The sequence below is a fragment of the Rhipicephalus sanguineus genome, chromosome 10 (assembly GCF_013339695.2).
Source record: "Rhipicephalus sanguineus isolate Rsan-2018 chromosome 10, BIME_Rsan_1.4, whole genome shotgun sequence".
NCBI lineage: Eukaryota > Metazoa > Arthropoda > Arachnida > Ixodida > Ixodidae > Rhipicephalus > Rhipicephalus sanguineus.
The window spans coordinates 20,445,449-20,472,538 of record NC_051185.1 but is presented as its reverse complement, the minus strand read 5'-3'; the positions used below and the strand labels follow the sequence as shown (position 1 = coordinate 20,472,538).

The following is a 27,090-nucleotide window of genomic DNA, read 5'->3' as shown; positions in this document are numbered from 1 at the left end:
CAAGCCAAATCAAGCCGTCCGGCGAAGCGCAACACGGTCCAGCTGAGTTCGAATTGTTTGTCGTTGCTGTGGTGGTGTCTTCTGCTGTCCGTTTTTGCGAACGTCTGCATGGCGCAGCGCCCTGACTCAGCGTTGCGAAGTTGCGACAATGACAGGATGCTGCGCCCCCCACTGCACGAACCGACAAGAGCACGGAAAGGCCTTCTTCTCGATTCCATCTGGCAAGTCTGTCTCCGTCGTCCGTCACCGTCTCAAGTGGCTACTGCGCACGAAACGTCAGAAGCCGGCGATAACGAACAGGATATTTATCGCTTCTCTCTCACTAGTCAAAGGTTGATTAAAAATCGAACGGGACCAAACGGTAAAAATATGCTCGAGTGACTTTGTGAAGGAGGCGATGTGTGTGAACATGAACCTTACAGGTTTATCAAAACAGCATGATTCATTCCGAGCACTGTGCGGCATAAAAGTTTGAAGCATGACCGAGTGTTTATTATATGCCACATCTACCTAGACGTACGCGAAATTCTCGTTAGCTTGCGCTATTTGTAAAACACAGTGATAATTTTAGCACTTGTTTTCTCGAGCTATTCACTTAATCTTTTGAAGCGCTGCATCAAAAACTACGTGAAACAAATAATTAGGCTGAATTTAATTGGTCCAGAATCGTGACCGTCACACTTTTTCTAATTGCCATTTAAAACAAAAGTATCACTTGCGATAGTGTTCCATCTCCACCTGTTCCATCTCAAATTATTGTTTCTCCGAGCTTTCCTTTTTTTTTCGAATCGAACGTCATTGCGCCAGCGACACATTATGAACGAACGAGAAGGTGCACGGAGCCGCTGGGCCGAGAGGACAGCAGCAACAACAGCAGCCGCGTCGGCTCCTACATTCCAGAGAGGTGGCTTTCCTGCTTAGCGTGGATGCCACGGCGGGCAAGATGGCGGACCTATGCGCAACTCTTCTACCTAAAGGTAGCATATACAGTAACTCTAGGGCAGCTGGGATCGTTGCGGCACCTGGCGGATCAGAACTCAACCACGCGCTTATTTCTACGTGGCCTCTGAGATCACCTTTGAATCTCAGAGGCCACGTTAATTCAAGGAATACACCAGTGCACACAAACGCCAACGTGAGAGTGCTACTACCAGACACCTATGTGAACGCTAATGGGTCGACTCCAGATGTTTTTTAAGTGTCACAAGCATCAAAAAAAGGAATAAGCTTGTTGTGACAGTACCGATGTGACAAAATGAAACAACGCCTTAACTACGAACGCGCGAGTTCCGCGTGTGACGTTAAATTTAGTCGCAGTGACGTTGCGCACTAGCACGTTAGTGTACCTCGCTTAATAGCGTGCACGAGCAACTGGTCTGCGGAATAAAAAAAAACAGCAATGCTACGACTCTTGCTGCAATGACGACTGGATATAACCTGCTTCGCTCTGCTGCACCGAAGCGTGGTGCACGCAACTCATTTTGGGAGGGTTGCTCAACCTACTGGGTATAAATGACACGGGAGTCACGAAATGCAAGACCGGTTGAGCGTGGTATTGGGGGCGCGCCAATGCAATGCGTTGTTCACTGTGACAGAAGCATGTACAGGAAGCTCACAATGGCAGTTACAAAGAAGGGACTTGAGAAATGAATTGTAATATGGAACACTGAGTGTCTGGTACTGGCAAAAAGGGAACTCAGATGTCGTAACGCGGGGTTCATTTGCAGTATTGTTGGAGCTTGTTGGATCTTTTTTTAAACGTATAACTACAGACGCGTCCTAGCGCAGAATACGAATATCCCAGCAAGAAATCGGCACGGCTAAACGCGCCCCCATAGTATGATACGTACTACTCTAAATCGTAAACATTTGCTCTAAAGCCTCCCCTTGAAATATTCATAAAGATGGTCCCCGACTTGGCGCCCGATATACGTGTTCATATAAAAAAGATGTTCACGTGGTCTCTCATGCATTCGTCTAAGACTAATCCAACGCGGAAGCCATCTTCTTTCTTTTCTTCTCAGTGGATTGTACTGATCCCCTCCTCCCACCCGACTTCTTTCTTCACTTAACGGGGTTTCGCACTGCCTCTGGGATCGGAGACGTTGCAAGCTTTCTGCATCTCACGTGGTTTTGCAGTGCCTACGAGATCGGCCCACCTTTTAACAGCCGACGATGACGATGATGACCAGGCGACCAGGTGATGACGTCATCGTGTGACTTCACGTCACGTTACGTCTTCGTGACATCATCACGGCGTTGTAATGGCGTCAAAAATTTTTGCAATATCTGACGTCGAGTGGACGTAATTACATGATGATGATTTCTTGCATCACTTCCTGTTGATGCCGATGGCGCCGATGGTCACTTTTCGGGTTCGTTGAGGTATCTAAGGATTTTGCCTTAAAATGAGGTGGTGGAACCCGGTTGAAAATCACAACAGAACTTGCCTTGAGTACTACAGAACTTTCTGTTCTCGCAACAAGATTTTGCTGTAGTTACTACAAACTCCTGCTGCGGCGACAGATTTCTCTGTTCTGCACCGAATATTTTTGTCGTGACAACAGAAGCATGTTCTGTCGCATGTGCAGTGTTACAACAGAAAACGTCCCTTCTTTTATCTTTCACACCCCCATCCCCACCCTCAGGATGCTGCTCTGTGTACCCTCATGTGCTGCGGAAATAAGCGTCTTTCCTAACTTCAGACCATTACGACTCACCATCCTAATCATTTTTTTTTTCACGAAAGCGATCGCAATCGCCCCGGCCGCTGCATCTCAACACGCGCTTAGTCTCTTGCGCTATTTTCCCATCAGCTCGGAACATCTGTTGCCGTGCCGTTCCGTTTCTTTAAAAACGACGCCCGCGGAATTTTTACTCCGAGAATTCTCAATTTTCGTCGCTCTTGTCAGCGACGAAGCGAGACCTTGTTTTGCGATACTTCCAACTTCCGCACGAGTCCCATACGTAGACGCCCATTCTGAGATACGCTTTGTTTCTTTATTTCTTGTCTCCTTTATTTATTTATTTTTTCATCTCACGCATCGCTACCCGTAACAGCCTTTTGAAACTTTAAAGCCGCGAATGGGACGCGTTTAATATTTAGAGAGGAGAAGCGTCAAGACAAATGTAAATGCACAAAACGGTTTCCGCGTCTATCCTCAAACGAGCGAAGTATATAAGCGAGGCCAATGCTAACTCGTTTCTTGTTGGCTTTACTTAAAGCGCCCCTAAACAAGCTCTCAAAATACGAAAAACGAATGCGCGTCATTTGCTGCTGGCGTTTCCCATCTTTTCGGCACAACCCGTGACGCCAGCAATCTGTTCACGTGACGTCACAAGGAAATAAGCTCTCGATTTGTCCATATAACGAGGGCTATCAGTCGTGCATTGCCTCCTACCCTGCTTTACCACGTATTCGTACGGCCGTTCTGCCTTCTCTCGCATGACTATCGTGCGTGATCAACTGATCTTCCATCGTTTTATGCGTTTGCGACTGCGCAGGCGAAGATAACAGCGTTTAGCCGAAAAGCGCGAAATCCTGAGAGGCTCAGCGCTTAGCGCTGATATTGTCCACGTGTTTCATGAAGAAATAAGTGGCGAGGAGGGCATAGTACCTTTAGGAAGGGTAGTGAAGGCGTGAAAGAAAACCACTCTCTCGTTTTCGAACTCGGAGTGGTTTAGTGGCCCTTTCAAGGGAAGCTGAAGCAGTTTTAACATTCTGTAAATCTTCGTGGTTAACAATGACCGACATTGTCGTCGATTACATTGTGATTTCTTTTCGTAGTTCGTGCAGCAGGAGCTTTAGAATACGCGAAAGCAATGTTTGCCTTGCTCTGCCCACGCGAGCGCGCTGAAAGTGTGGGCGTGGAAACGAACTAACCGGAACTACTTCATATTCAGTTCCTTTGGTGGAGCCGCGCTCACTCCGACGTAAGGCTCCCTCCACTTACTGATCCAAAATGCGAGAGCGCTGTTTATCTGCCGGTCGCTGAAGTTAAGTATAGAGACGCCGAATGTTCTGCAGCTCGATTGCAATACCTGCCATAGCGACAAACAGCCGAGCGCAATGTGAAGAAGCGTCTTTCGTATCTTCAACCGTGGCCTCCGTGATTAACTCCGGCTGCGCGCCATTGTCGCAACTAATCGCGGATGGCACGCATCGACAGTGCTGCTGTTGCAGATGACGCGGCAAATTGAAGATGACGTCACCGCGTTCGCTCAGCATCTCAAGAAGCCCTGCGGCCACAACCACTGCTTTTCTTTTACAGCGAAAGCTGTTATGAGATCATTTCACCGGCCGTTTTTGGCGCCGTAGTTGTCCGCCGCCGCCGCCGCCGGTGTCCGTAACCAGTATCGCTCGAAATAAGAAAAAAAACTAAATAAGAAAAAAATTCCAGGATGGAACGAGGTTCGAACCTGGGTCCTCTGCGTGGGAGCCCAGTATTCAACCTCTGAGCCATACCGGTGCTTGAAAATGCTTTGCTAAAAGGTCCTATACAGGCTTCATGTCGGGAAGGAACCACATTAGCATATGCAATATAGCGTGGTAGAAGAGTAAAATAAGCACCAAGCGTAGCACAACGCGAATTCTGTAACCAGGCGTCACACAATGCGAATTGCGCAACGAGCAGGTTGTTGAATGCTTCCAACCCATTACAAAGGACCCTGCCATAATTCTTCATCATCAGGCACAGCATCAACAAAGTGCGCATAATGCCTTACATGGGTTTAGCAGGTACCAACGCTCTCCGTAGAATGACAAAAAATGGCAGAGTGCCTGCTGGCCTACTTCTCAAAAATTACAATTTTTATAGCGTAGTGGGTTCCTCGCAAGTGCACTTGGATTGGTTGCCAAGGAAGCCCATAAGCGCATGATACACTTCCTCTGGGTCTCAGTAAAATTACAATGATTTATAGCGTAGTGGGTTCCTCGCAAGGGCACTTGTATTGGTTGCCAAGGAAGCCCATAAGCGTATGATCCATTTCCTCGGGGTCTCAGTAAAGTTCTTCGCTCCCCCCCCCCCTCCCCCCGTCTCTTTCCCACGTCAACGTATGTTATACAGCATGACGGGAGAGGGAAATAGCGACCGGGCGTCACCCAATGCAAATTACATAACTGGTGGGCCGTTTAAAGATTCCAACCCATTACAAAGGGCTGAGCCATAATTCTTCATCGTCATCAGTCGTCGCGTGAACAAAGTGCACATAATGCCTTACAGACGTGTAGCTGGTGCCTCGCTTCTCCGCAGAATGACGAATAATGGCTTAGTAGGTGCTTCCAAACTTCACAAAAATTGTGATTTATGGCGTAGTGGGTACCTTTCTAGTGTACTTGTATTGTAGCCCCAAGAGAACTTAACGGGCTCTAGAAACGCCGCTCTTCCAGCTTTCGCTGTGACTGTGCTGCGGTTTTAGCGCAGGCCTGGCGTTTTTTTTGTGTGCCAAAAAATGCTATTTGCGCGCACTTTTCAGAACTCTCACATGGGTTTTAGAATTCAGCAGGGATTAAACTGTGATTACACACTCCAAAGTCGTTTTTTTTTTTCAGACAGTGCTTCAGCTTCCCTTCAGAACTACTCGTCGACGGGAATTGCCTGCTTCCATATTTCCTCCTCCTCCTTCTCTTGAGACGAACGACGTGACGTTCCTGAGAGTCGCGTTCGCTCGTAGCAGAGAGAAATTTATCGCGGCGTTCTGTTTTGATGAACACGGCCGGGGCCGCGTGCTGCGGTGTAGGAGTCTATCCACGGACCAACGAGTTTCGTTCTGAAATCGCTGTAGGTTCAACTCTGGCGCTGAAACCGTTCAGCTTCCACGGATATTGTAGGCCCTACTTCGACTGGTATAATAGCTAGCCTTGCTTGAAGTCCAGGTTTCGAGGAAAGCCCACTTGCTCGGGAAGTGTTACGACGATAGGCAGAAAAAGAAGGCCGGAAGAAGTGAGAAGGCGTATCCGTAACCCTGGCTGGAACCTTTTGCTTACAACCACGTTCGAAAACACATTGTGTTTTGCTTTTTCCGAGGTGTGTCAGCTGGTACATAACCAAAGCAACACTATAACTGCGCTGACCGCGCTGACAAGAGATGACTGCTGTCATGGTTACGTATGCGCTCTCTAAACGCTGATGCGGGGATAAAAGCAAGTAGTCTCAACAGATGCTTCACAAATGGCCTCTATGACGTGTGTCTGGCTCCCGAACCGCTTCCGGTGTGCGGAAGCAGAAAAAGAACATAGCCTTTGAGATCCGTTTCTATCACCTAGTGTGAGTCATCTCTGAGGCTCTCAATTTAAACAGCGGCTATACTCCTACCGCCATCTTGCTCCTCCCTCCTATCCCGTGAAGTGGCTGCAAGAAAGCTAACAGATGTGGTGGTTATCGGTTCTCTTATCGACGGAATTGCGGCATAATACAAAACGCAACGTAATGCTCTGAATAAAAGCGCGCACATTCCGTTTCGTCATACCTTCTGAAAACGCGAATAAATTTCTAAAAGCGAGAGGCTGTTCGCTTCCAATTTAAAAACCATCGTTGATAGTTCCTGCGCGATACTATTCAATTTCTTTTGTCCGCTAAAATAAATAATACTCAGCGCGACTAGCTCTCTCCTACTTCCTCTAAATTCCAAGAAGCCTCTCGAAGATCTTGCGCCATATCTTCTCGGAAAGTCATTCCGCAATGAAAATGATAATAGTAAATAAACCTCTCAGAAGACGTTCGCGCTACTCTCTTCGCCGCTGGCGTCGTGGTTGCCTAACTAACGCAGTTAGCGAGTGCATCCCGGCGGAATGCCCCGTCACCACCTTTTCTCTCAACTACACCTCTTCGGCTCTTGCTTGTTGACTCAACGAACGCGGCGGCGCAAGTGCAAAGGACTGAGCATGCGCAGAAGAGGACGCCGCGGTGTCTGGGGAAATGGACGGACGTGCCGCCTCCGGCGGTACAGCAGAGGCTGGCGCATTGCTTTTTTCTGCGCACGCTCCCGGTAGCGTTCGTGCAGTTGCGCGCGCGCCTATGTATGAGGTAGTGGACGTGAGCGAACGGGACGCGGTCAGCAAAGGAAAGGGAACGGTTTCGCAAGCGTTTCATGAGAGTGCGTACGTGAGGACATAGGCGCGCGCACGGGGGAATGGCGGTCTGCACCCATGCCCACCCTACTCACCTAAGGGGGCGCCAAGCCTTCCCCATACTTTTACTCAGTAGTACATGTGCCGTCATTGTTTACAGAGTAGCGTTATTGCCATGCAGGTTACTGATGGAAATGGCGACCGAAGGCCCCTGATGTTGCATTCCAAGAACTGTTTATTACCCATCTTTACTCCCGAGAAGCCAGGGCCCAAAGGCAAGTCATTGTAAGGAGCACATCGTAGCTTCACGTTCATTTTTTTTTTCACCCACTGTGAAGAATACTGTCTTTTGAATTCGACCAACCAAAGGGAGGCGGGGGGGGGGGGGGGCGGGGGGGGTGAGGAAGTTTTGCCCGCCCTAATGGGGAACCCTGCGAACGCCTATGACTGGAGAGTCAGTGTACACTTTTTCTGCGCGATTGTGAGCCAGGTAATCAGCGCAATAAAATAATTATAATATCTGCGTTCTGATGTGCCAAAACCAAGATATGATTATGAGGCACGCCGTAGCGGAGGGCTCCGGAAATTTTGTCAATTTGGTGTTATTTAGTGCGCATTGACATCGCAGGGTATACGAGCCTGCGGCACTTCGCCTCCATCGAAATGCGACCGCAGCGGCCGGACGGGATCGAACCCTCGACTTTCCATTTAGTAGCCGAAAACACTAAACCACTGTACTACCATGGCAGGTGTGAGTGAGAGAACATGTGAATGACAGTGAGTGAGTGAGTGAGTGAGTGAGTGAGTGAGTGAGTGAGTGAGTGAGTGAGTGAGTGAGTGAGTGAGTGAGTGAGTGAGTGAGTGAGTGAGTGAGTGAGTGAGTGAGTGAGTGAGTGAGTGAGTGAGTGAGTGAGTGAGTGAGTGAGTGAGTGAGTGAGTGAGTGAGTGAGTGAGTGAGTGAGTGAGTTGGGGGTGTGAATTGAGCGTGTGAGTTGGGGCTGTGAAAGCGTGAGTTCAGTGTGTCAATTGAGTGTGCGTCAGTGAGCGAGTTGAGTGTGTGTCAGTGAGCGAGTGAGTTGTGTGTGTGTGAGTGATTTTGTGAGTGTGTGAGCCAGTGACGGGCTGATTGTGTCTGAGTGAGCGTGGGAGTGACTGAGCCTAGATGAGTTTCAGAGCAGAATAAGGGAAACATGGGGATCGTGCTTTTCGCTAGTTACAACGACCTGCGTCTAACAGACAATAAGGGTGGACGAATCAGATAGAGCAATTAACTTAATCAGTGTGCATTGTACACACGGGTGCCTCCTAACTCACCACCCTCTCCTGCTTTCATAAGACAGCACTTCGAAAAGCTGCAAGCATTAGCACACCATATGGCTTGCACAACGTGAAACTCTGATTAGGACCATCACTAAAGGTTCCTGTGAACTCTTTTGTATTCGTCTGACTTGCTTAGTCTTCCTTTCCTCGCCTTCTCCACATCACTTTCTTACAATTGTAGCTCAGGTGGATGAAGGCATGATATTCATTATAATGAACGTGATAGAAGGGCATCATCATCTTCTACTTCATGATTAGCAAGAGACGTCGGCGCCCGGATATGGCATCAGCTAGTATTTGTCTCTTCAACACGGGGAAATCATTAAATATGTGCTCTTCCGCGGAGACTAACTCTCCGCATTTCCTAATAACCTCTTTGTCTGCCGGATTCTTGGGCAACCAGGCATGCAGGAGGCACTGACCTGACTGCGCACGCGCGCGAGAGAGCGGCGCTCCTAACGTAGGCTCGGCAATCGAATTTTGGCCTCAATACCCAGCCATGCGCTGTAGGCACGAGCCTCCCTTTCGAGTGCCTCTTACCGAAAAGGCAGAAAGAAAAGAAAGAAAACGCTGGAGAACGATAACAACCAGTGTTGCGTATTATTGGAGACACCCACACACTCCAGAGGCAGAGAGATGAATAGGAGAAAGTGTTTCGGAGGCAAGCTTCGAGAGTTTGTTGCGGAGAGACTCTCACCAGTGAGAGGCCTGGGTTGATTGTTCAATAAGGGTGCCAGTGCATTCGATGTAGGCGGGAGCAGGTGTAGCTTGCTCCGTTGGAGATCACTGTCTGAGTACTCGGCTATGTTTTCCCTCAATTCGTGCTTCGTCTGCTGATGCGCCCGCCTAATGGAAACGTTGTACGCGCATCGGTAGCAGGAAGTGAAGGGAAAAAAATATTTCTCGCGAAAGCAGGTGAGGGCTGGCTGCACTAAAGAAATGTGTTTTGGCGCACGTTGCGCGACTGCCAGCTGTGCGCACGTTACTTGCCTATCAAATTCAAAGTCAAATGTACGGATGCTGGAAAAGAGGATGCTTTCGCCATCATGAGTGGTTCACTCAACGTCACATCCGAGTGTGACGTTGAGTTCTCGAGCGTTTCGCGTTCGACTGAATTGTGGTGCATGCACAAGCCGTATGCCTTTTTCAGAGCCAGATTTCATTTCATGTCAACCATAACTAAAAAATATATATGAAGGTGTGTTTTGCAAGACGAGAAACATCGAAAATCACATGCTGCTTCCGGTTTAGACTCGCAGGTTTACGTAGGTTCCGCTTCAAACAAAAATTACGGTGACAGTTTACTGGGACAAGAACTAAACTTTGTGTGCGAACCAAAATTGACGTGATCGTCACTGCAGAATGGGAGCAATCTGCGCGCAATGAAGTCATTTATGCTTTGCGTGTTTACATTCTCTTTCAAGGTGCTAAAGGTCCTCTTTCCACATACAGGTGAATAAAAGCAAATACCAGCTGTGCTATCTATCTATCTATCTATCTATCTATCTATCTATCTATCTATCTATCTATCTATCTATCTATCTATCTATCTATCTATCTATCTATCTATCTATCTATCTATCTATCTATCTATCTATCTATCTATCTATCTATCTAATGTGTTCTTAACCACATCAATCACTTCTGCGAGTATATCTGCGCTGGTTTGTGTCTGTGTTTACCTCTCTCTCTATGCACTTCAATTTATGACAATGTTGTTTGTACATATGTCTATCTGTCAACCAGGCTATCCTCCCCATATCATATCCCTGCAACATTTTTTCCCATCTCCTTTTCGGCTTTTCCAGATGACTGAGCGAGGCGTCGAAGCGGGAGCAGAATAGCTCTTTTTTAGGGGCGAAGCTCTTTAAGGCGGCACCCGTTCGTCCCTCGCAGTTGTCGTTGTCGTAGTGCGTAACCAGTCGTAACGCTAGTACCAGATCTTGACCTCCAAGGTGGTGCCGGTGAGAGATTTTTCCTGCGCGTTGTTGAACAATAAAAAATTCGCAGCGTGCGCGTTAACTAAAAGCCGAATTCTTCTGTCTCTCATTCCCTATTAGCAGCCATTGGCATGTTCCAGTAGGAAACGTTAGTAGAAGTAGAAGTGTAAGTGTTAGCTAAAAGCCGACTTCTTCTGTCTCTCATTCCCATTAGCAGCCATTGTTTACCTCCAAGGTAGTGCCTGGTGAGATTTCTCCTGTGCGTGATTAAACAATAAAAATTTTGTTCAAAACGCCGTTGATTGATGAAATAAACCAACGAAAGATGCCATATGTTTTCTAAAAGCAAAACGAAAGAACGCCAGATGTTTCTAAAGCAAAACGAAAAGACGCCAGCTGCTTAACGAAAGACGCCAGATGTTTTCTAAAGCAATGGTTTTCTAAACAATGAAAATTCACAGCGTCCATGTAAAATTAAAGTGAGCTGCAAGTCGTCATAACTCATCGAACCTTTAGTATAAACGCGCCCGATTTCACGTCGGTGATGATGTACTGGGCAGAATTCACGGAAGATTCACGGTTTACCGATGAACCTCCGGAGCTTCGCCCACTCATCATCATTCACTCCGTGGATATGCTGTGATTTTTTTTTTACGTTGCCCCCTACCCTTGTCATGTTTTCTCTTCTTCTTCTCCCCTGTATACTTTTCCTCTAAACTCTATTTAGTTCGCCCTCCCTTCCCCTCGTGCACTACTGCTCAGGTGTCCTCCCTCGAGAGAGACAGTTGCAGGGTGCACTTTTCTCTTACTTTCATAATTAAAAATCACTTCCCCCACAAGCTTAGTTGCGTAACAGAGAACATTCTCTCGCAAACGCTATCGTTTAAAAATCTGCTTCTTCCAATTTCATAATTTTCATAGGAAAACAAAGATTGCCTGGTCGTTTCTGGTGTAGTCGGTGTCGGGTGACACCCACTTACGGCCACTTCATCGCACGTGCCCTTTCGTAAGATAGTTCCGAGTGGATTGAAAAACACGGCCCTGCAAAAGCCTGCATTCCCGTTGCCCTCATTTTGGCTGCTGGCTACAACGTGAGCGGGTCTTTCGTAATAACGACGGCTGTGAGATTTTTTTTTACGCATACCGGAGAAAGTAATGAAATTTCGATAACCGAGCCCGCTTCGGAAGTGAAACGTAGCGAGTTTCGCAACCGAAGCCGCACGCGTCGACGGAGTATGTCAACATATGAAGTATGTCACGCGCCTAAGTTTAGGTTTCAGGCGTATGCTTATGCCCTCCATGTTGGTGTTCATTACGTGTACATTATTACCTTAATTTTGCATTAAAAAAACGAATCAGTTTGTCTAAGTGTGTTTACCCGCGTCAATGTTTGCCCTGCGCTGGACACAGCTCCAGGGAATATTTTTGTTCAGTATGGTCTACTGCAACCTAGGCATAAAATCACAGCTCTGCCCACATCCAGCGCTGTCTCTCCCACAGAGATTACCCGTAAATGCTCCATCAAATAGCGCTTACTCATTTTCGCGACGTCAGACATTTCTTAGGGCGTTTCAGGTGTTGACTTTTCCATACAAACACACGTTTGAGTCGCTAGTTTTAGGTCGGAGACTTGTATGTCCTGGTATGGGTCGCTATTTTTAAGCCGGAGACTTCTATGTCCTGGTAAATTTCGTCAGACATTCTGACACCACTCTCAGCCAAACGCAATGTTTTAGGTAGTAACGGCGACTCTTTAAGTCTCTATATGCGAAGTGCCTTCGTTAACCGAGAAAAAATACTTACGGTTCGAGCGGAAACCACCTAGCACGACTGTCTGCCACTAGTGAACGTCTATGAATTTTCTCCGATGAAACCGAAACACACTGCATGCAACTAAAGTGATGAGCACTTATCGAACGGCTCCGTAGATTACCTGATTCGCGTCATTAAGGGAAAAAAAACAGCTCCGCCTATGGGATACCTGGGCAGGTGCGAAGCACCGGTGTTTCCCATAGGCACACGTCAATTGCAATGAGAGGAGGACAGCATCCTCTCATTGCTACAGACAGCGTCGCAGCCAGCGTCCAGCGCCCATCGAGGATAGCGTCCATCGCCGAAACAGAGGTTTTCCTGAGCCAAAGCGCCGTCTCATTTGCCATTCGGAGAAGCGAACGTGGCGTTGTCTCTCGTGGGCGAGCTTTTCCTCAGCGATCAGCGAACATGCCGTCTTACTTGCCACTTGCTTTACCGCGACGGGCTACGACGACAGGAGACGCTGACCACCCGAGCGCATAAGATGCTTCGCCCCTAAAAAAGACTACGCTCTTACGAATGGTTTAAGGATGCCGGTTTAACTGGCACCAAAAGAGCGGGTCAATTACACGGATCACGAGGAAAATAAAAATAAACAACTGTGCAATCTTCGAGGCGATCAGCACCAAGAGCTCGTTTAGGCTGCTCAATCAGCGCCTTCTAAAACAGGGTTTTCACGTTTTCGTCCCTAGGCAGTATGCACCTAAAAGGGAGCTTTCCCCATTTCCACACTCTCCTTTCACGCAAATTTCTCGAGAAGGATTCAGACGTGGCGTTCCATTTTCTTAATCACCCTGGCCAATGCAAGAAGATCGGTATTAGGCGAAACGACCTCAGCGTGTCATTTTGTCCTTAAGAAAAGTACCCACGCGCATTAAAAAAAAAAACATAAGCTTAAATTCTGTCAGCGTAGACTTAATCTTCAGCTTCCGTGAGCTCCTCTTAAACGCTCAGGCGTGATGGATTGAGAAGTAAACATGTCCCCCCCCCCCCAGAATGCTTACCGTTGGTCAAGACCGCGTTCTAAGAGCGTTGCAAAACAGCTTTCCACACCTATCTAAAAATTACCACTTTACCCCATACGTGTCCTCTCTACATTGCTAGCTTTGTAGAGCACAGGACAAGCGTTACCATACAGTAGGGCGGTGTACACAGTCATCTCTTAGTGCATCCAACCCATACTACACGCCTGAGCTTCGGGAGCGAGCCTTAGCCAGCCCCACCCTCGAAGACCAACGCCGGCTGATAGCGAGGGCTGTCGACGCGGCGAAGGCCTATGGTTTCCTAAAAGAGGAAGAACACCCCGAAGACGACGCTTAGATAATGCCGAAATAAAGATGTTTATTCTGTCTCTCTCCATTGAGAAGTAGACCTCACGTAAAAAGGATTAGTCGAAAAAAACTCGGAGGGTCCCTTATGCATCTGCCTAAGCTACTCGTAGGCGAAAGTAATTTTCTTTTCCTTCACAGTCGATGTATCGATCCTCCCCCGGCTCCCTCCAAAAGCTATCCGTCAAAAGTCATGCGATGACTTCATCACGTGACGTTACGTGATGTGACGTCATAGTGAGCCCATGACGGCGTCACAGATTTTGGTATCTATGACGTCATTATGACGATCTCATCGTCATCATCATCACGTGATGACGTCATGCTGCGCTATCACGTGATGATTTTCTTGTGTCACTCGTGTTGACGCCGACGCCGGCACCACCGATGGTAAACTTTCGCGTTTGATGAGGCATCTAAGGCTTTCACCTTAATAAACGTTTGCTTCTCCCTAACTACCGTATTTACTCGAATGTAACGCGAGTTTTTTTCTTAAGTTCATTTTTTATTTGGCTAACACTAATTTTTTTCTCTGCAGAACTTATAGAAATGTAGTAGGCGAGGTAATGCAACCTCGAGCTCTCTACAGCAAGCCAGTTAAAACAGAACAGAACACAACTACAAATAATGTTTCCTATATCCGCCCTTGGCTTAATTGTTTATTGCTTTAACTACGCATTATACAAGCGACACTCCGCGCTTGCACGAAACGGATTCGCGAAGAAGCCATCTATGCCGTGGAAACGCGCAAATCGTCTGTGTGCGTTTGCTTCCACAGTGGACATACCGAGGGCGTGCTTCTCCGCTTGACGAAACACGCGGCTGTGGCGTTGTGTTTCGAACATCAGGCTTCGGTACCACAGGCCCAGAGCGCAAATCACGCGGTCGGAACGATGTAAACGTTTTTGTTTGCACTGGCTGTTTATCCGGTGTAGACATGCAGTGACGTCACCCCCGCGTGTTTGTGTAAAGCCACTCGCGTTTAAATGACGTCACAGCGGAAGCTCAGTCTTCCGCTCATCGGGCGTGAATAGTGATAGGGAAGGAAATGCCACTCGCGTTTAAAATTGGACACCATTAATTGTACAATGTACTCTACTAAGAGAGGATGATAAGGTGTCTCTTTCGTAATACCTTCTTCGGATCATGCGGTAACACTTTTGACTGAAGTACTGGTACTTCGAGAAAAACTAGGAGCCAGAGATTCAGAGTACTGTCGTGTATTTGTTCATACGGATTGTCAGATGTACTCTACTAAGAGAGGATGGTAAGCTGTCTCTTTGGCAATGTGTTTTCAGGATCATACGTTAACGCTGTGTTTGGCACGAAATGTGTATGCATAGTACTACAAGTTCAGTACTAGGCAGAGCGTTGTTCTCTGATGGACAATGGGAGCCAGCTACCAGCCTATTACTGTTATGCTACTTACATCTTATCCTGTTCTACCACCATTACTTCTCAAGCTGTCCGAGCGGCTTTTCACGAAATATTATGCCGATAGTTGTAGGAAAATGCGACACCCATGATGAATTACCAACAATTCTTGCAAAACGCATAGCCTTATTTAGCAAAGTGAATTAAAATTTCGCTTTGCCTTAATATAGGCTTTTCGTTTCTTAACATTCTTTAAGCGCAGACTATGCGGGATACTCAGGTACGACAGCGCCCAAAAGGAAGATCCGTCAGTCATCACACTCCATGCAAAAGCGACTCGAAGACACTCCCTCAGCGTTCTGCAAACACGCGAAGCGTCTCACACGGTACTTCCTGTAGCCCACACTTCGTGTCGTGCAAGCGCGGCGTGCACGAAACGAATTCTCGTAGAAACCGTCACGCTGTGGAAACGCACCAGGTGTCTGTACGCGGGACACAACCAAACGCGTTCACCTGCGCTTGACGAGATATACACCTGTGGTTTAAGCGTCGGGCTTCGCTACTAAGATCACCGACCGTGGTGGTATAGTATTTCTGGTACTCGACGGCTGACCCGAAGGTCGTGGGGTCGAATCCCGGCCGCGGTGGCCACATTTCGATGGCGACAAAATGCTAGAGGCTCGCTTGCTTCGATTTGGGTGCACGTTAAAACAACCCCAGGAGGTAGAAATTACCGGAGCCCTCCACTACGGCTTCCCTCACAATCATGTGGTTGGGGGACGTAAAATCCCAAACGTTATTATTATTCGGTACTAAAAGCACAGAGCCGTGACCTACGCGATCAGCTCCGGAAGCGACGGCGCGCAGCCGGAGCTGATCGCGGAGGCCACGCCAGAGCTCAAGCCCCGATGTCGGTACGTCGTGAACATTTAGGTTTATTTATCATTTTGCGGTGTGAACGCCTGCGTGCGCGTGTGTCGCGACGAATCGTGGTTACACGACGTCACAACGGAATCCCTTATCGTCCAGCCATCCGTGGTACGTCGTGATCGGGAAGCAAATACTGCTGACAATTGGAAGCGAGACGGGTTACAAGACTCTTTACACAGGGAGAGCCCGAAGCTGCCTCAATACCAACGTGCTCCCAAATAGGGCAGAAGAAATAGCGTCTTCTCCTCTCCTCAAACTCTCCTCAACCTCTCTTCTTTGCGCCACGCGATAACACGTCGACACTGTAAAAACTGCTATAGGACAGCAGTATGTCGTGTTGTGAAGAAATGTTACATCGCTCAGAATAATAAAGTGAAAGCTTGTTAATTCGACACTCGTTAATTTGAAAAATCGGATCATTTGAATTCTGGTCCCGGCCAGCGTATGCACTGTTTAATGGCATCAGGCGCTCCTTAATTCGGTCATACTTGGCCTCGACGCGGTCAATTCGGCTGATCCTCGTAGCGCGCCGACCGCGAAGCGCCGCAAAAGTGTGACGAAAAGGAACAAAAACGGTGTTCGCGGACAGCCGAAGCGGCCACGGGCTTTCAGAAAGACGTGGTCGCCACCTACAATCGCCCTTTTGTACGTAATAAGGTATGGGTTCAGAGGGGGTCAATTGAGCCGCGTTCAGACTGTGGACGAAGTCGCAAACGGCCAAAATTCCAGCTTTTGCACTGCTGTTATGCAAAGTAATCACTGTTTTTAAATAATCATAAAAAACTGAAAGTGCATTGATGTAATAGACATATATTTATTGTTGATACTTTCGATAATTTGGCATTTGGTTAATTGGACAGCTTCTCCGATCCCGTGACATCAGATCAGAATTAAGGAGCTTTTACTGTATACTGGTATACTGACGAATACAGACTGCTTCTTGGAGCCAACGGGCAAACGCAATATACTGAAGCCTTGCCCTGCCGTACCACCACTGTTTCTCAAGTCGTCGAAGCGGCTTCCCGCGGAATAATATGTCGACATTTCTAAAAAGTATAGCAATCAATTCGGATTACCAACAGTTTTCGCTAATCCCGCAGTCTTTTTAGCAAAGTGTCTTATTCGCTTTGGCTAAACGTACGCTTTTAGTTGTTTTAAATGCGAAGCATTTCTTAGCGAACTTCTGCTACTTTGACCATATCTATCTATCTATCTATCTATCTATCTATCTATCTATCTATCTATCTATCTATCTATCTATCTATCTATCTATCTATCTATCTATCTATCTATCTATCTATCTAGCCGCCTACGACTTTGTGCTCTCCTGGCCGTTTCGTTAATCGGATGTATACCAAAATTGGTGTGTCATAACATGGCCTTATTACGAACACAAATGACAGGTCATATCATGAAAATCATGGCACGCATGTCATGAACAGCATGATTTACATTCCACGGCCTTTGGGCTCCCTGGACGTTCCGTTAATCGGATGTGTACCAAAATTGGTGTGTCATAACATGGCCTTATCACGAACATAAATGACAGGTCATATCATGAAAATCATGACACGCATGTCATGAAAAGCATGATTTACATTCCACGGCCTTTGGGCTCTTGTGGCCGTTCCGTTAATTTCATATATACCAAAATTGGTACGGCGTGACAAGAGTTCATGACGAACATAATGACAGGTCCTAACATGCAAATCATGACGCGCATGTCATGTGCAGCATGATTTACGTGACATGGTCTCGGGGCGCTCGCGGCCGTTTAAATGAAGGGATACATACGAAAACTGGTATGACGAGACATTTCTGTATGACGAACATAACTGACACGTGGTAACATGAAAATCATGATATGCATGTCATGTATGACATGATTTACATGCCACGCTCATGGCGCACTCGCGGCCGTTTCGCTAGATTGATATACACCAAAATTGGTACTGTGCGATGTGACTTTATGAAGAACATGAATAACAGGTGGTAGCATGAAAACCATGACATCCATGACGTGTATGTCATGATTTACATGCCACGCTCATGGTGCATTCGCGTCCGTTTCGCTTGCGTGATATACACCAAAATTAGTGTTATGCGACACGACAGTATGACGAACGTAAGTGAGACGTGGTCGCATGAAAATCATGACATGCAAGTCAGGTACGACCTGATTTACATGCCACGCTCATGATGCGCTAGCGGCAGTTTCAGTAGATTGATATACACCAAAATTGGTATTGCGCGATGTGACTGTATGAAGAATATGAATGACAGTTGGTAAGATGAAAATCATGACATGCATGTCATGTATGTCATGACTTAATTGCCACGCTCATGATGCGTTCGCGGCCGCTTCGCTAGCTTGATGTACACCAAAATTGGTATTGCGCGAAGCGACTGTATGACGAAGGTAAATGAGACGTGGTAACATGAAAATCATGACATGCGTGACATGCACGACATGATTTACATGTCATGCTCATGACGCACTCGTGCCGTTTCACTTGCTTGACATACACCAATATTGGTATTGCGCGACGTGACTGCATGACGAACGCAAATGAAAGGTGGTAACATGAAAATCATGACATGCATGAAATGTACGACATGATTTACATGCCATGCTCATGGCGCACTCGTGACCGTTTCGCTAAACTGATACGCACCAAAATTGGTATTGCGCGATGTGACTGTATGAAGAACATGAATAACAGGTGATAACATGAAAACTATGACATGCGTGCCATGTATGTCATGACTTACATGCCACGCTCATGGTGCATTCGCGGCCGTTTCGATAGCTTGATATACACCAAAACTGGTATTGGGCGATGAGACTGTATTATGAACATTAGTGACAGGTGGTAACATGAAAAACAATAATATTCTGTCATGTATGGCATGATTTACATGCTCTACTCATGGTGCACTCGCGGCTATTTCGCTCCTTTGATATACACCAAGATTGGTATTGCGCGATGTGACTGTATGACGAACATAAATGAGAGGTCTTAACATGCGAATCATGTTATGCATGTCATGTATGGTATGATTCACATGCCACTGTCATGGTGCGCTTCCGGCCGTTTTGTTAACGTGATATATACCAAAATTGGTATGGCATGACACGAGTGCGTGATGAACATAAACGACAGCTCATGCATATATATACCAGAATATGCGTTTCATTGGCATGGTGTACACTAGATTGTGCGTGCACTAGATTCCATGGCATGAATGATTTCATTTGGCCCAAATACAAACAAGGCGATGTATGCAGCTCTTTGCTGGCTGCTTCGCATTACATCGATTCCCACAGTGCGTGGGATCTGCCGCATTTTTTTCTTCACTTCAAAATTTTCTTTAAGCATGAATTATACGTGGTACTCTACGACTACGTGCAAAAAAAGCTAGGCGTGGCTTTAGTAGAGAGTTTTATAATAGGGTATGCAAAGCTCTGCGTTAGCGCTTGTCGCCACGGCGCATGCCTCGTACGCTATCCTCTTGCGTACACCGGCTAAGTGACGGAAATAGCGTGTGTACGCGACGAACGCTATGTTTGCGTACCCTATTCTAAAACTGTCTACTATCGTAAGCACCAATAACCAATGCAAAGTAGTCCGAAGCTACGCGAAGTAGAGCATGGTTTAGCAAAGCAGGGTGACAATTGAAGAAGGTCTATGGGAGTTAAGGGACACTAAAGAAAAAAATTTCACCGACAAATTACGATACTGCCCGATGCGAATTCTAAGCGCAGCTTCGCGTGGGACACCGCCGACTGTGTTTGAAGTTTTGGCTATCCGCAGTTGTAGCAGTGCAACGTTCGTTACATGCTGCCACAGAAACTGCCAGCGCTCGTGTGCTACGCACACCACGCTGTGCATTTCAGGCGTCGCGAAACAAGCGAAACGCCGACAGTCCTGTTACGACAAGCGAAGCCAGCCGCAGTGCACGTGCCAGCCTTGCATGCGCACGACCTCCGACCGAGGGGCCAGAGCGCGTGACGGATGAAAGAAAGAGAGGTTAGAGGGCTAGTGGCTCGTGATATCGACAGCCTCCGCGTTCGCTCTCTTTCGTCTTCGTTCGCTCTATTGGTTACGCCGCCGACGCCAGCCGACGACGACGCCGCTCAGCGCAGCAACGGGCACCTAAGAGCCGCGCTCTAAAGCAATTTTAGGGGCGAAGCTCCTTAAGGCGGCACCCGTTCGTCCCTCGTAGTCGTCGTCATCGTAGTAGTGCGTAACAAGTCTTACGCTTTGACCTCCAAGGTGGTGCCGGTGGGAGATTTCTCCTGTGCGTTGTTGAACAATAAAAAATTCGCAGCGTGCGCGTTAACTAAAAGCCGAATTCTTCTGTCTCTCATTCCCCATTAGCAGCCATTGGCATGTTCCAGTAGGAAACGTTAGTAGAAGTAGAAGTGTAAGTGTTAGCTAAAAGCCGACTTCTTCTGTCTCATTCCCATTAGCAGCCATTGTTTACCTCCAAGGTAGTGCCTGGTGAGATTTCTCCTGTGCGTGATTAAACAATAAAAATTTTGTTCAAAACGCCGTTGATTGATGAAATAAACCAACGAAAGACGCCAGATGTTTTGTAAAAGCAGAACGAAAGAACGCCAGATGTTTTTTCTTAAAGTGTAGTAGTAGTACTTGTATGTAGCCACCTCGCCCGATCGTCAACGGGCGAGGTGGACCGGCAACGGCGCGAGGACCCTGCCGTACGAGAGTTAAATCACACTAAAAGACATACTTTGCGGGCGATACACTCTAGTGAGCTTTCAACTTTTCGTCTTAATGTACATGATAAAGAAATTATTTCTACGAAAAACGCAAGGCACACCTTGAGCAATATATTTGGTTTTGGGACGCTAAATGGAACCATGAGGCGATGCGAAGCCGGAGCACTTGCACGATCGCGTTCCGTTGCTTTCGTTGGGCATGCTACCGACCTCGCGTCGTGGAACGCGCGTCCTGTCTTCCCTCTAGCCTTGCCTTTAATTCGCACAGGGCGAGCGGGGAATGCGGTCGCTCTTGGCGCTCTTTCGCTCGGGAGCGGACTTCTTCCTTGCATTTCACCGATCTCAAGTGATAATGAAGGGACCACGTAAACCAACAGTACAATAAAAGTTTGATGTTTAATATATACACGATGTTTCACACTCTTTATATTATGTACTGGGCGCATTTCACGGAAGAGTTTCACGGTTTACAGATGATTCCCTCCGTAGCTTCGCCCCATTCATCATCATTCACCCCGTGGATATGCTGTGATTTTTTCTCATATGAGTAAATGACTCTTTCACAATACCAAAATCACCACGCTTGCCGCGAGGGATGTCCTTGGTAAGCGAAAAAACGCGCGAAAGGCAATGCAAGTGGATACGCCACCATGATTCTCCCGCTCAAAATGCCGTCGAAAGGCGGTAACCAATGCGAGACCGCGCTGGGTGCGCGGAGAAGATGCGCTGGGGAGACGAGGCTGCCAGCTATGGGTATAAGAGCGGGGGTTTACGTGCGCTGCGCCCTTTCCGAAGATGGGCAACATCTCTCGTACGCCCGAGGAAAAAGGCACTCGTCGCGAGCGCCAGCGGGAGTTGTTACAAGAGGGATTCGCTGTTTCGACACCTTTCACTGCGCGGAACTGTCTTTACTCTGTTTTGAGTCGCGCGAAAGCCGGAAAAAACGAGGGTAACGAGCAGCTTGCGTGATCACGTGGTACGTTCACTTTTTACGCTGGGTTTCCAGGAGATCGCTGCGTACGTAGACCAAGAACCACACTGCCACCACGGGAGCAATGGCGTATATTAAGGTACTAAAGCGGAGACTCCTGCGCCCCCTATGGAGTGGCGGCAGTAACTAATGCATTAGAAAAAAAGATCAGCCAGCCCTACCCCGTGAAATCCGCCGAACAGTGAAGCTGTAGTGATTATGATGATGATTATGAAGATGATGACAAGGTACAGAAAGGTCATCATCAACATCATTTTCACAGTCATCATCATCCCGTCGTTTTATTTATTTGTTTATTCCCTCCCCTCTGGTCACGTGAACTTCGTGACGCCTACTACTACTACTACTACTACTACTACTACTACTACTACTGCTACTACTACTACTACTACTACGACGACGACGACAACGAAGACGTCGACGGTGGGACAGGGTAGACGAAGGCAGCTCCGCTGCAAAAGGTCCCGGGCAATAAACAAATAAACCGAAGACAAGTTTTACGTGCATTGACGTGAATAGTAATCTATCTACTATGCATCCGCACCGTTGCCTGCATGATCTCTACCCGCTCACCGTTTTCTGTCAGGCGACTTGTTGGACGTGGCAGCGAACAAACTGATGACGGAGCCCTGCTTGCTTCGCGTTTCGTCATCCGAGAAGGCACCTCCACCTCCGTCGCTGGTCCCGTAGCCGGCGTGTTGCTGCGACGAAGACTGCAACAGCGCCATCGACGCACCGCCGTCCGCGCCGGCGGCCATCGCCGGGCCTCCCACCGGCGTAGTTTGGGCACCGGCCGCAGCCGCGTACGTGCGCTGCAGGTTGGCAATGTTCTGCTCGATGTCGAGCAGCGCCTGGCGGTCGTCGTCGAAACTGCCCAGGTTGGTGGGCAGGCCCGGGGCGTGCCATGCGCCCACCGAGCCGTCGGGTGCCGTGTAGCTGACCTCCATCACGATCTTTGCCTGTGACAGGTGCAAAAAAATGTACATTCGTTCATTCATATATTACATCGCTACCAGCCGTGGCAGCTTATCAAGTAGGTTGTCGCGCTTCCAAGCTCGAGGGCACGGGTTCGATTACGGCGGTCGCAATTCGATGGGGGCGAAATGCAAAGAACACCCGTGTACTTAAATTTAGGTGCACGTTAAGGAGTTCCAGGTGGCAGAAATTTAATCCCGAATCGCCAGACACGTTTTAACTGCGCGAAGAACACATGTTAGAACTTAGAAACAAGCACCCACATGAAGTTCACACTTCCAACTGTGACATTGGGAAGCCTGTGCTTCGAGTGTGTGCGTGATTCTATGTTCTAACCTGGTGTCCTCTTCGCGCAGTTTAAACGTGCCTGCTGAATCTGTGAACCAACTAGACCAGCAACATGCCATCATCAGGAGGCCCTCACTACGGGGTGCCTCACAATCACAGGGTGGTTTTGGCACGTAAAACACCAGCAATTATTCTATACTACTTCGCTGATTGAACGAAAGTAGGGGAACTTTTTTTTTTCACGGGCTCGTCTCTTTGTTAGAGACAACCAAATCAATACAATGGACTGTTAGGTCAAGCAAAGCATAGAGGACATTAATAGTTCTATTTCATTCTAGTGTAACAATTATAACTTTAAGTGAAATTAGTTAACCCTTTCGCTACCGCTGACAAGTGTAGTCGTCATGACATAATGCAACAAAATGCCCGATCACGCTTACACTCGTCATCAACGAAAATTGGTCCAACACGGAACCAATGAAAACTATACTCGTCATACTTGTGTTTCTTGATGCTAGATAGCCAATCTTGTCCACGTTGGGCCATTTGTGTCGCGGCTTTCATTTTATTGCCGTTTTTTATTGTATTGCCAAGCAGTGAGGCCACCATCGAGTTCCCTTTTTTTTTTACGCGATTAGTGAAATATACGAACCCCATTGATTTGAAGGAATGGTACCGTTTTATTGAGAAAGAAATATCTCTACAAATCGAGCGAAGACAATTTTTGGGTAATTCTCGCACGTTTTTCTTCTTTTCTTACAGTAGATAAAGGGTTAAAGTGGACGAAAGATCACCCTTTCCGTCTGTGGGATCTGAATCCGTCGGCGGTATCTGCGGGTGTTAACGAGCCTTAACTGGGCGGAAAACGCGGTTATGAGACAAAAATTTCTTGGGTGCACTCACGTTGGCCACCGGCTTGTTGTTGTCGTCCACGACGTCGTCTTCGATGGACGCGTACCCTTCCTCGGCGACTCGTTGCAGAACCATGCCGTAGCGTCCCAGAACCCTGGCACGGTGAGGGCGAAGGCCGATGAAGAACATGCAAAAGGTTGAGAATTGATATGTGAACTTACTGCGTTTCCAAATGGATATCTACGCTCGAGAAGCACTCGCGCCGTCGCCGTGATGTCCTGCCATCGACGGCGCATGCGCGGCTCGCCGAGCGTTGCTGTTTCGGAAACATCTAGTGACGAACAGTCAATAATGCTACGGTACAACTGATAGACAGCTCGACCCTTCGATTTAGATTGAATGAAGGCGATGAAGCAATGCGTGGGGTTTGATACTGACGTTTCAGCTTTCCGCTTCCTTGCAGGTCTACCTCTGTATCTTCGGTGGTCCCGTCTCATCACCACTTGGACTTTCGAAACGATGTTGCCCTTGCACCCATTCATACGTGTGAATCCCTTTCAGCGATCTATGCGTCGGTGCTTGAGTTTAATTTTAAGGCGAACGAGTGATGCAAGAAACTCGGCTTAAGTCAAAATGAGTGATACAAGAAATCATCAGCATGCGATGACGTCACCCTATGAATTCATCATAACGTCACAGATCGATAAAGTTTGGAAAGATGGCATGTGACATCATCATGACGTCACGTGACATTGTCTTTGGTCAAAGGTGGGCCGATCCCGCGGAGGTACTTAAAGTGCAGAAAGCTTGCAATGCCCCCGATCCTGGAGGCAGTGCAAAACCATGCTACGTATAGAAAGCTTTCTGGGGCGGCTGATCAATACAGTCAACAGAGAAGAAAAAGAAGATGGCCTTCGCCTTCGAGTTAGGCGAATGCGTAAGGAACCTTGTGAGCTTTTATGTTTGACTTGGCGTTTTTTGCGCGATGTATCGCAGTGTGCCAGGAGTCGTCCAGTAAACCCGGTATGCACAGTATCTATAAAGAAGGCTTTAAACACTAAAACACGAAATCGTCAATCACGACGTGCCACGCAACGCCCATGAAAGTCTGGCCACGGCCACGCTGGACCATTAGCAAAGTACTATATAGCGTTCTGGCCCCGCGACCGCGCTCTGGCATCTCTCGACGGCAGCTCGCCCAGCGCACACAACGCGTACGTCGTAAAGCGTTATGCCGGAAGCAGTAAATTCAAGCGTTACGCTTCTTTCACACAAAGCACTGCGGCTCTGGAGCACGTGTCTGCTGTAGATGCGAGCTTGAGACATACCGTGTATAAAATCAAGAAACGGGCTCACACACGTGCAGGCGTTTGTGGTCAAGGCCGCAACACTTACGAGGATTAACCTCGTAAAGCGGCAGCTCTCGCTGAGAGATCCCTTCACAGTAAACCAGTTTACACCCTTAAGTGGTTTCGCCCTGTCTATAACTAACACCCTTACACCCTAGGGAAAAAATGACGAGGGTAGGGGGCACCGCAAAAAAAAATTGGCCGCGTATCTGCGTGCTTCGCTGCAAATGTCGTCTAAAGACGATAGAAGAGGCGCTGCGTGGGATATGGACGCCATCTGGCAATACGTCGGGACACATGAGTGCTGTGTTGCGGGCTGGTAGTCCCGGAGCAGCGGCAGGCGAAGACCGGCGGTGACCAACGCCACCGGCGGGGACGCCGGCCAGCCCGAACACGCGGTTTGGCGCGATGCGCCGAAGGAGAAGAAACGTCCGCACTCAACGAGTACTCTCCACAAACTCTCTTATTTACACGTCGCCTGGGTAAAACAGGAATGTCAGAGCGGCGCCCTCTGTCATTCGTACAATGCAATACTGAACCGAAGCCGAAACACAACATGAGCTTGTGCAGAGGGCACGGAGGAAGACAAGTTTCAGCGCAGTGGCATTTTTAGCGCAGCTTAAAGAACTGGGGCCTTTAAAATTGGGTATCTATGTATTTTCTATTAAAGAAACACACCACACAATACTTAGCTAATGATGTTGCGCCTCAGGTATGCGTAATATTTACTTTTTGATCGATAACGTTCACAAGTGAACAGCCGTAACAGTTCAAGACGGGCGGGCTATAAGCAAGTGGTTCAACTTTGGCCGGATGGCTGAATCGAGTGACGTGCCGACAAACAGAAAGATAGACAGACCAAAATTTCTGCGTTTAAGTTCCCGAAGAAAGACTATCGTCTTTAAAAGCATTCTCACGAACCAAGACACCCATAGTAGGAGAATTGCCAATCGCCTAAACACCCTTATCACCTAAAAAGTGTGAAAAAATTAGGGAATATCTAAACACACAACCATAAAAGGCGCACATGCGTGTCCAACAACAGACACAACATAGAATTGTAAAACACCACATGGGCAGAGCGCTCGCGCTACACATCCATACATCGACCATCAGATATATAGCATAGCCATGATGTATTAAACCGCCGTTTACTGCCGGGGGATATTCCTGATTTGCATATTAAACATTGAAAATTCACAGAGTACGCGTAAACTTATGAGGCTCAAAGAAAGTAAAGGCACAAAGAAAAATAAAGCAGAACGAAAAATTCCGAAGCACCCGACCGGAGATTCGAACCATCGACCACTCGCTCCCCAGCGCGCTGCGTTAGACAACTCAACCATGCGCCATGCATGCGCCGGCGAAATAACGGCGAGCTATTTAGATACACCATTTACCGCTGGTGGTAAGCAAATCTCGAAGGAGCTTGAGCGTGTTTTCTATAAAGCAACGCTCCTAATTTTCTTTGAATTTGAAAACTGCCTTCGAGACGCGCACGACAAAGCGGCCCCTTTCTGTACCCACTCGTGATGTGGAAGGCAAAAAAATAAAATAAACAAAGACCACCGGGCATACCTTCCGTCAGACACCCCCGTGTGGCAGGAGATGCAGAGGAGTCACTCCACGCGCCGTAGTTTAAAAGAAGAATAAATATCTAAGAGCGTCTGATTCTCCATTGTCGACACTTGCAGTGCGTTGCTCAAGCACAAAGACGTCACAACTGTGACAGTTCTTAGTTCACGCTTGTCCCGTGTATGTCTGTGCGTTCTTTTGGGGCGTCCTTTTTTGTGCTTCAGCGGCGCGCTGCAAGTATCGAGCTGCTTCTCGTTATTCGTGTGACATTTCAATTTCTTGCTATCGCATTCATTACTTCGCCCTTGTGGCGAAACTGTGACTTTTGCTTCGTATCTGAACTACTGCCATATGGTTTCGGGGGACTACTACGGATTCGAAGCTCTTGCGGCTATTACTTATGCAAAAAAGATTTTTGAGAATATTTGCAAATGTACCAACTGTGCATCCTTCTGAAGAGTTATTTAGAAAGTTAAAAATAATTAAAACACAGGACATATACGGGCACAGATTGCTCCGTGAGTATCGAATGCATTGCGAGCA

The 27,090-nt window shown here is 47.6% G+C and overlaps 1 protein-coding gene across 1 annotated transcript in view; it reads right to left on the bottom strand.

Annotated features, from left to right (window-relative positions):
* Positions 1-22,461, bottom strand: part of LOC119372391 (otoferlin) — a 132,804-nt gene extending 110,343 nt beyond the window's left edge. Inside the window, exon 1 of the mRNA XM_049419902.1 lies at positions 22,082-22,461. Coding sequence (XP_049275859.1) covers positions 22,082-22,455 — 374 coding nt within the window. The 5' untranslated portion in view covers positions 22,456-22,461. The remainder of the gene's footprint in view (positions 1-22,081) is intronic.
* Between the last annotated feature and the right edge of the window lie 4,629 nt (positions 22,462-27,090).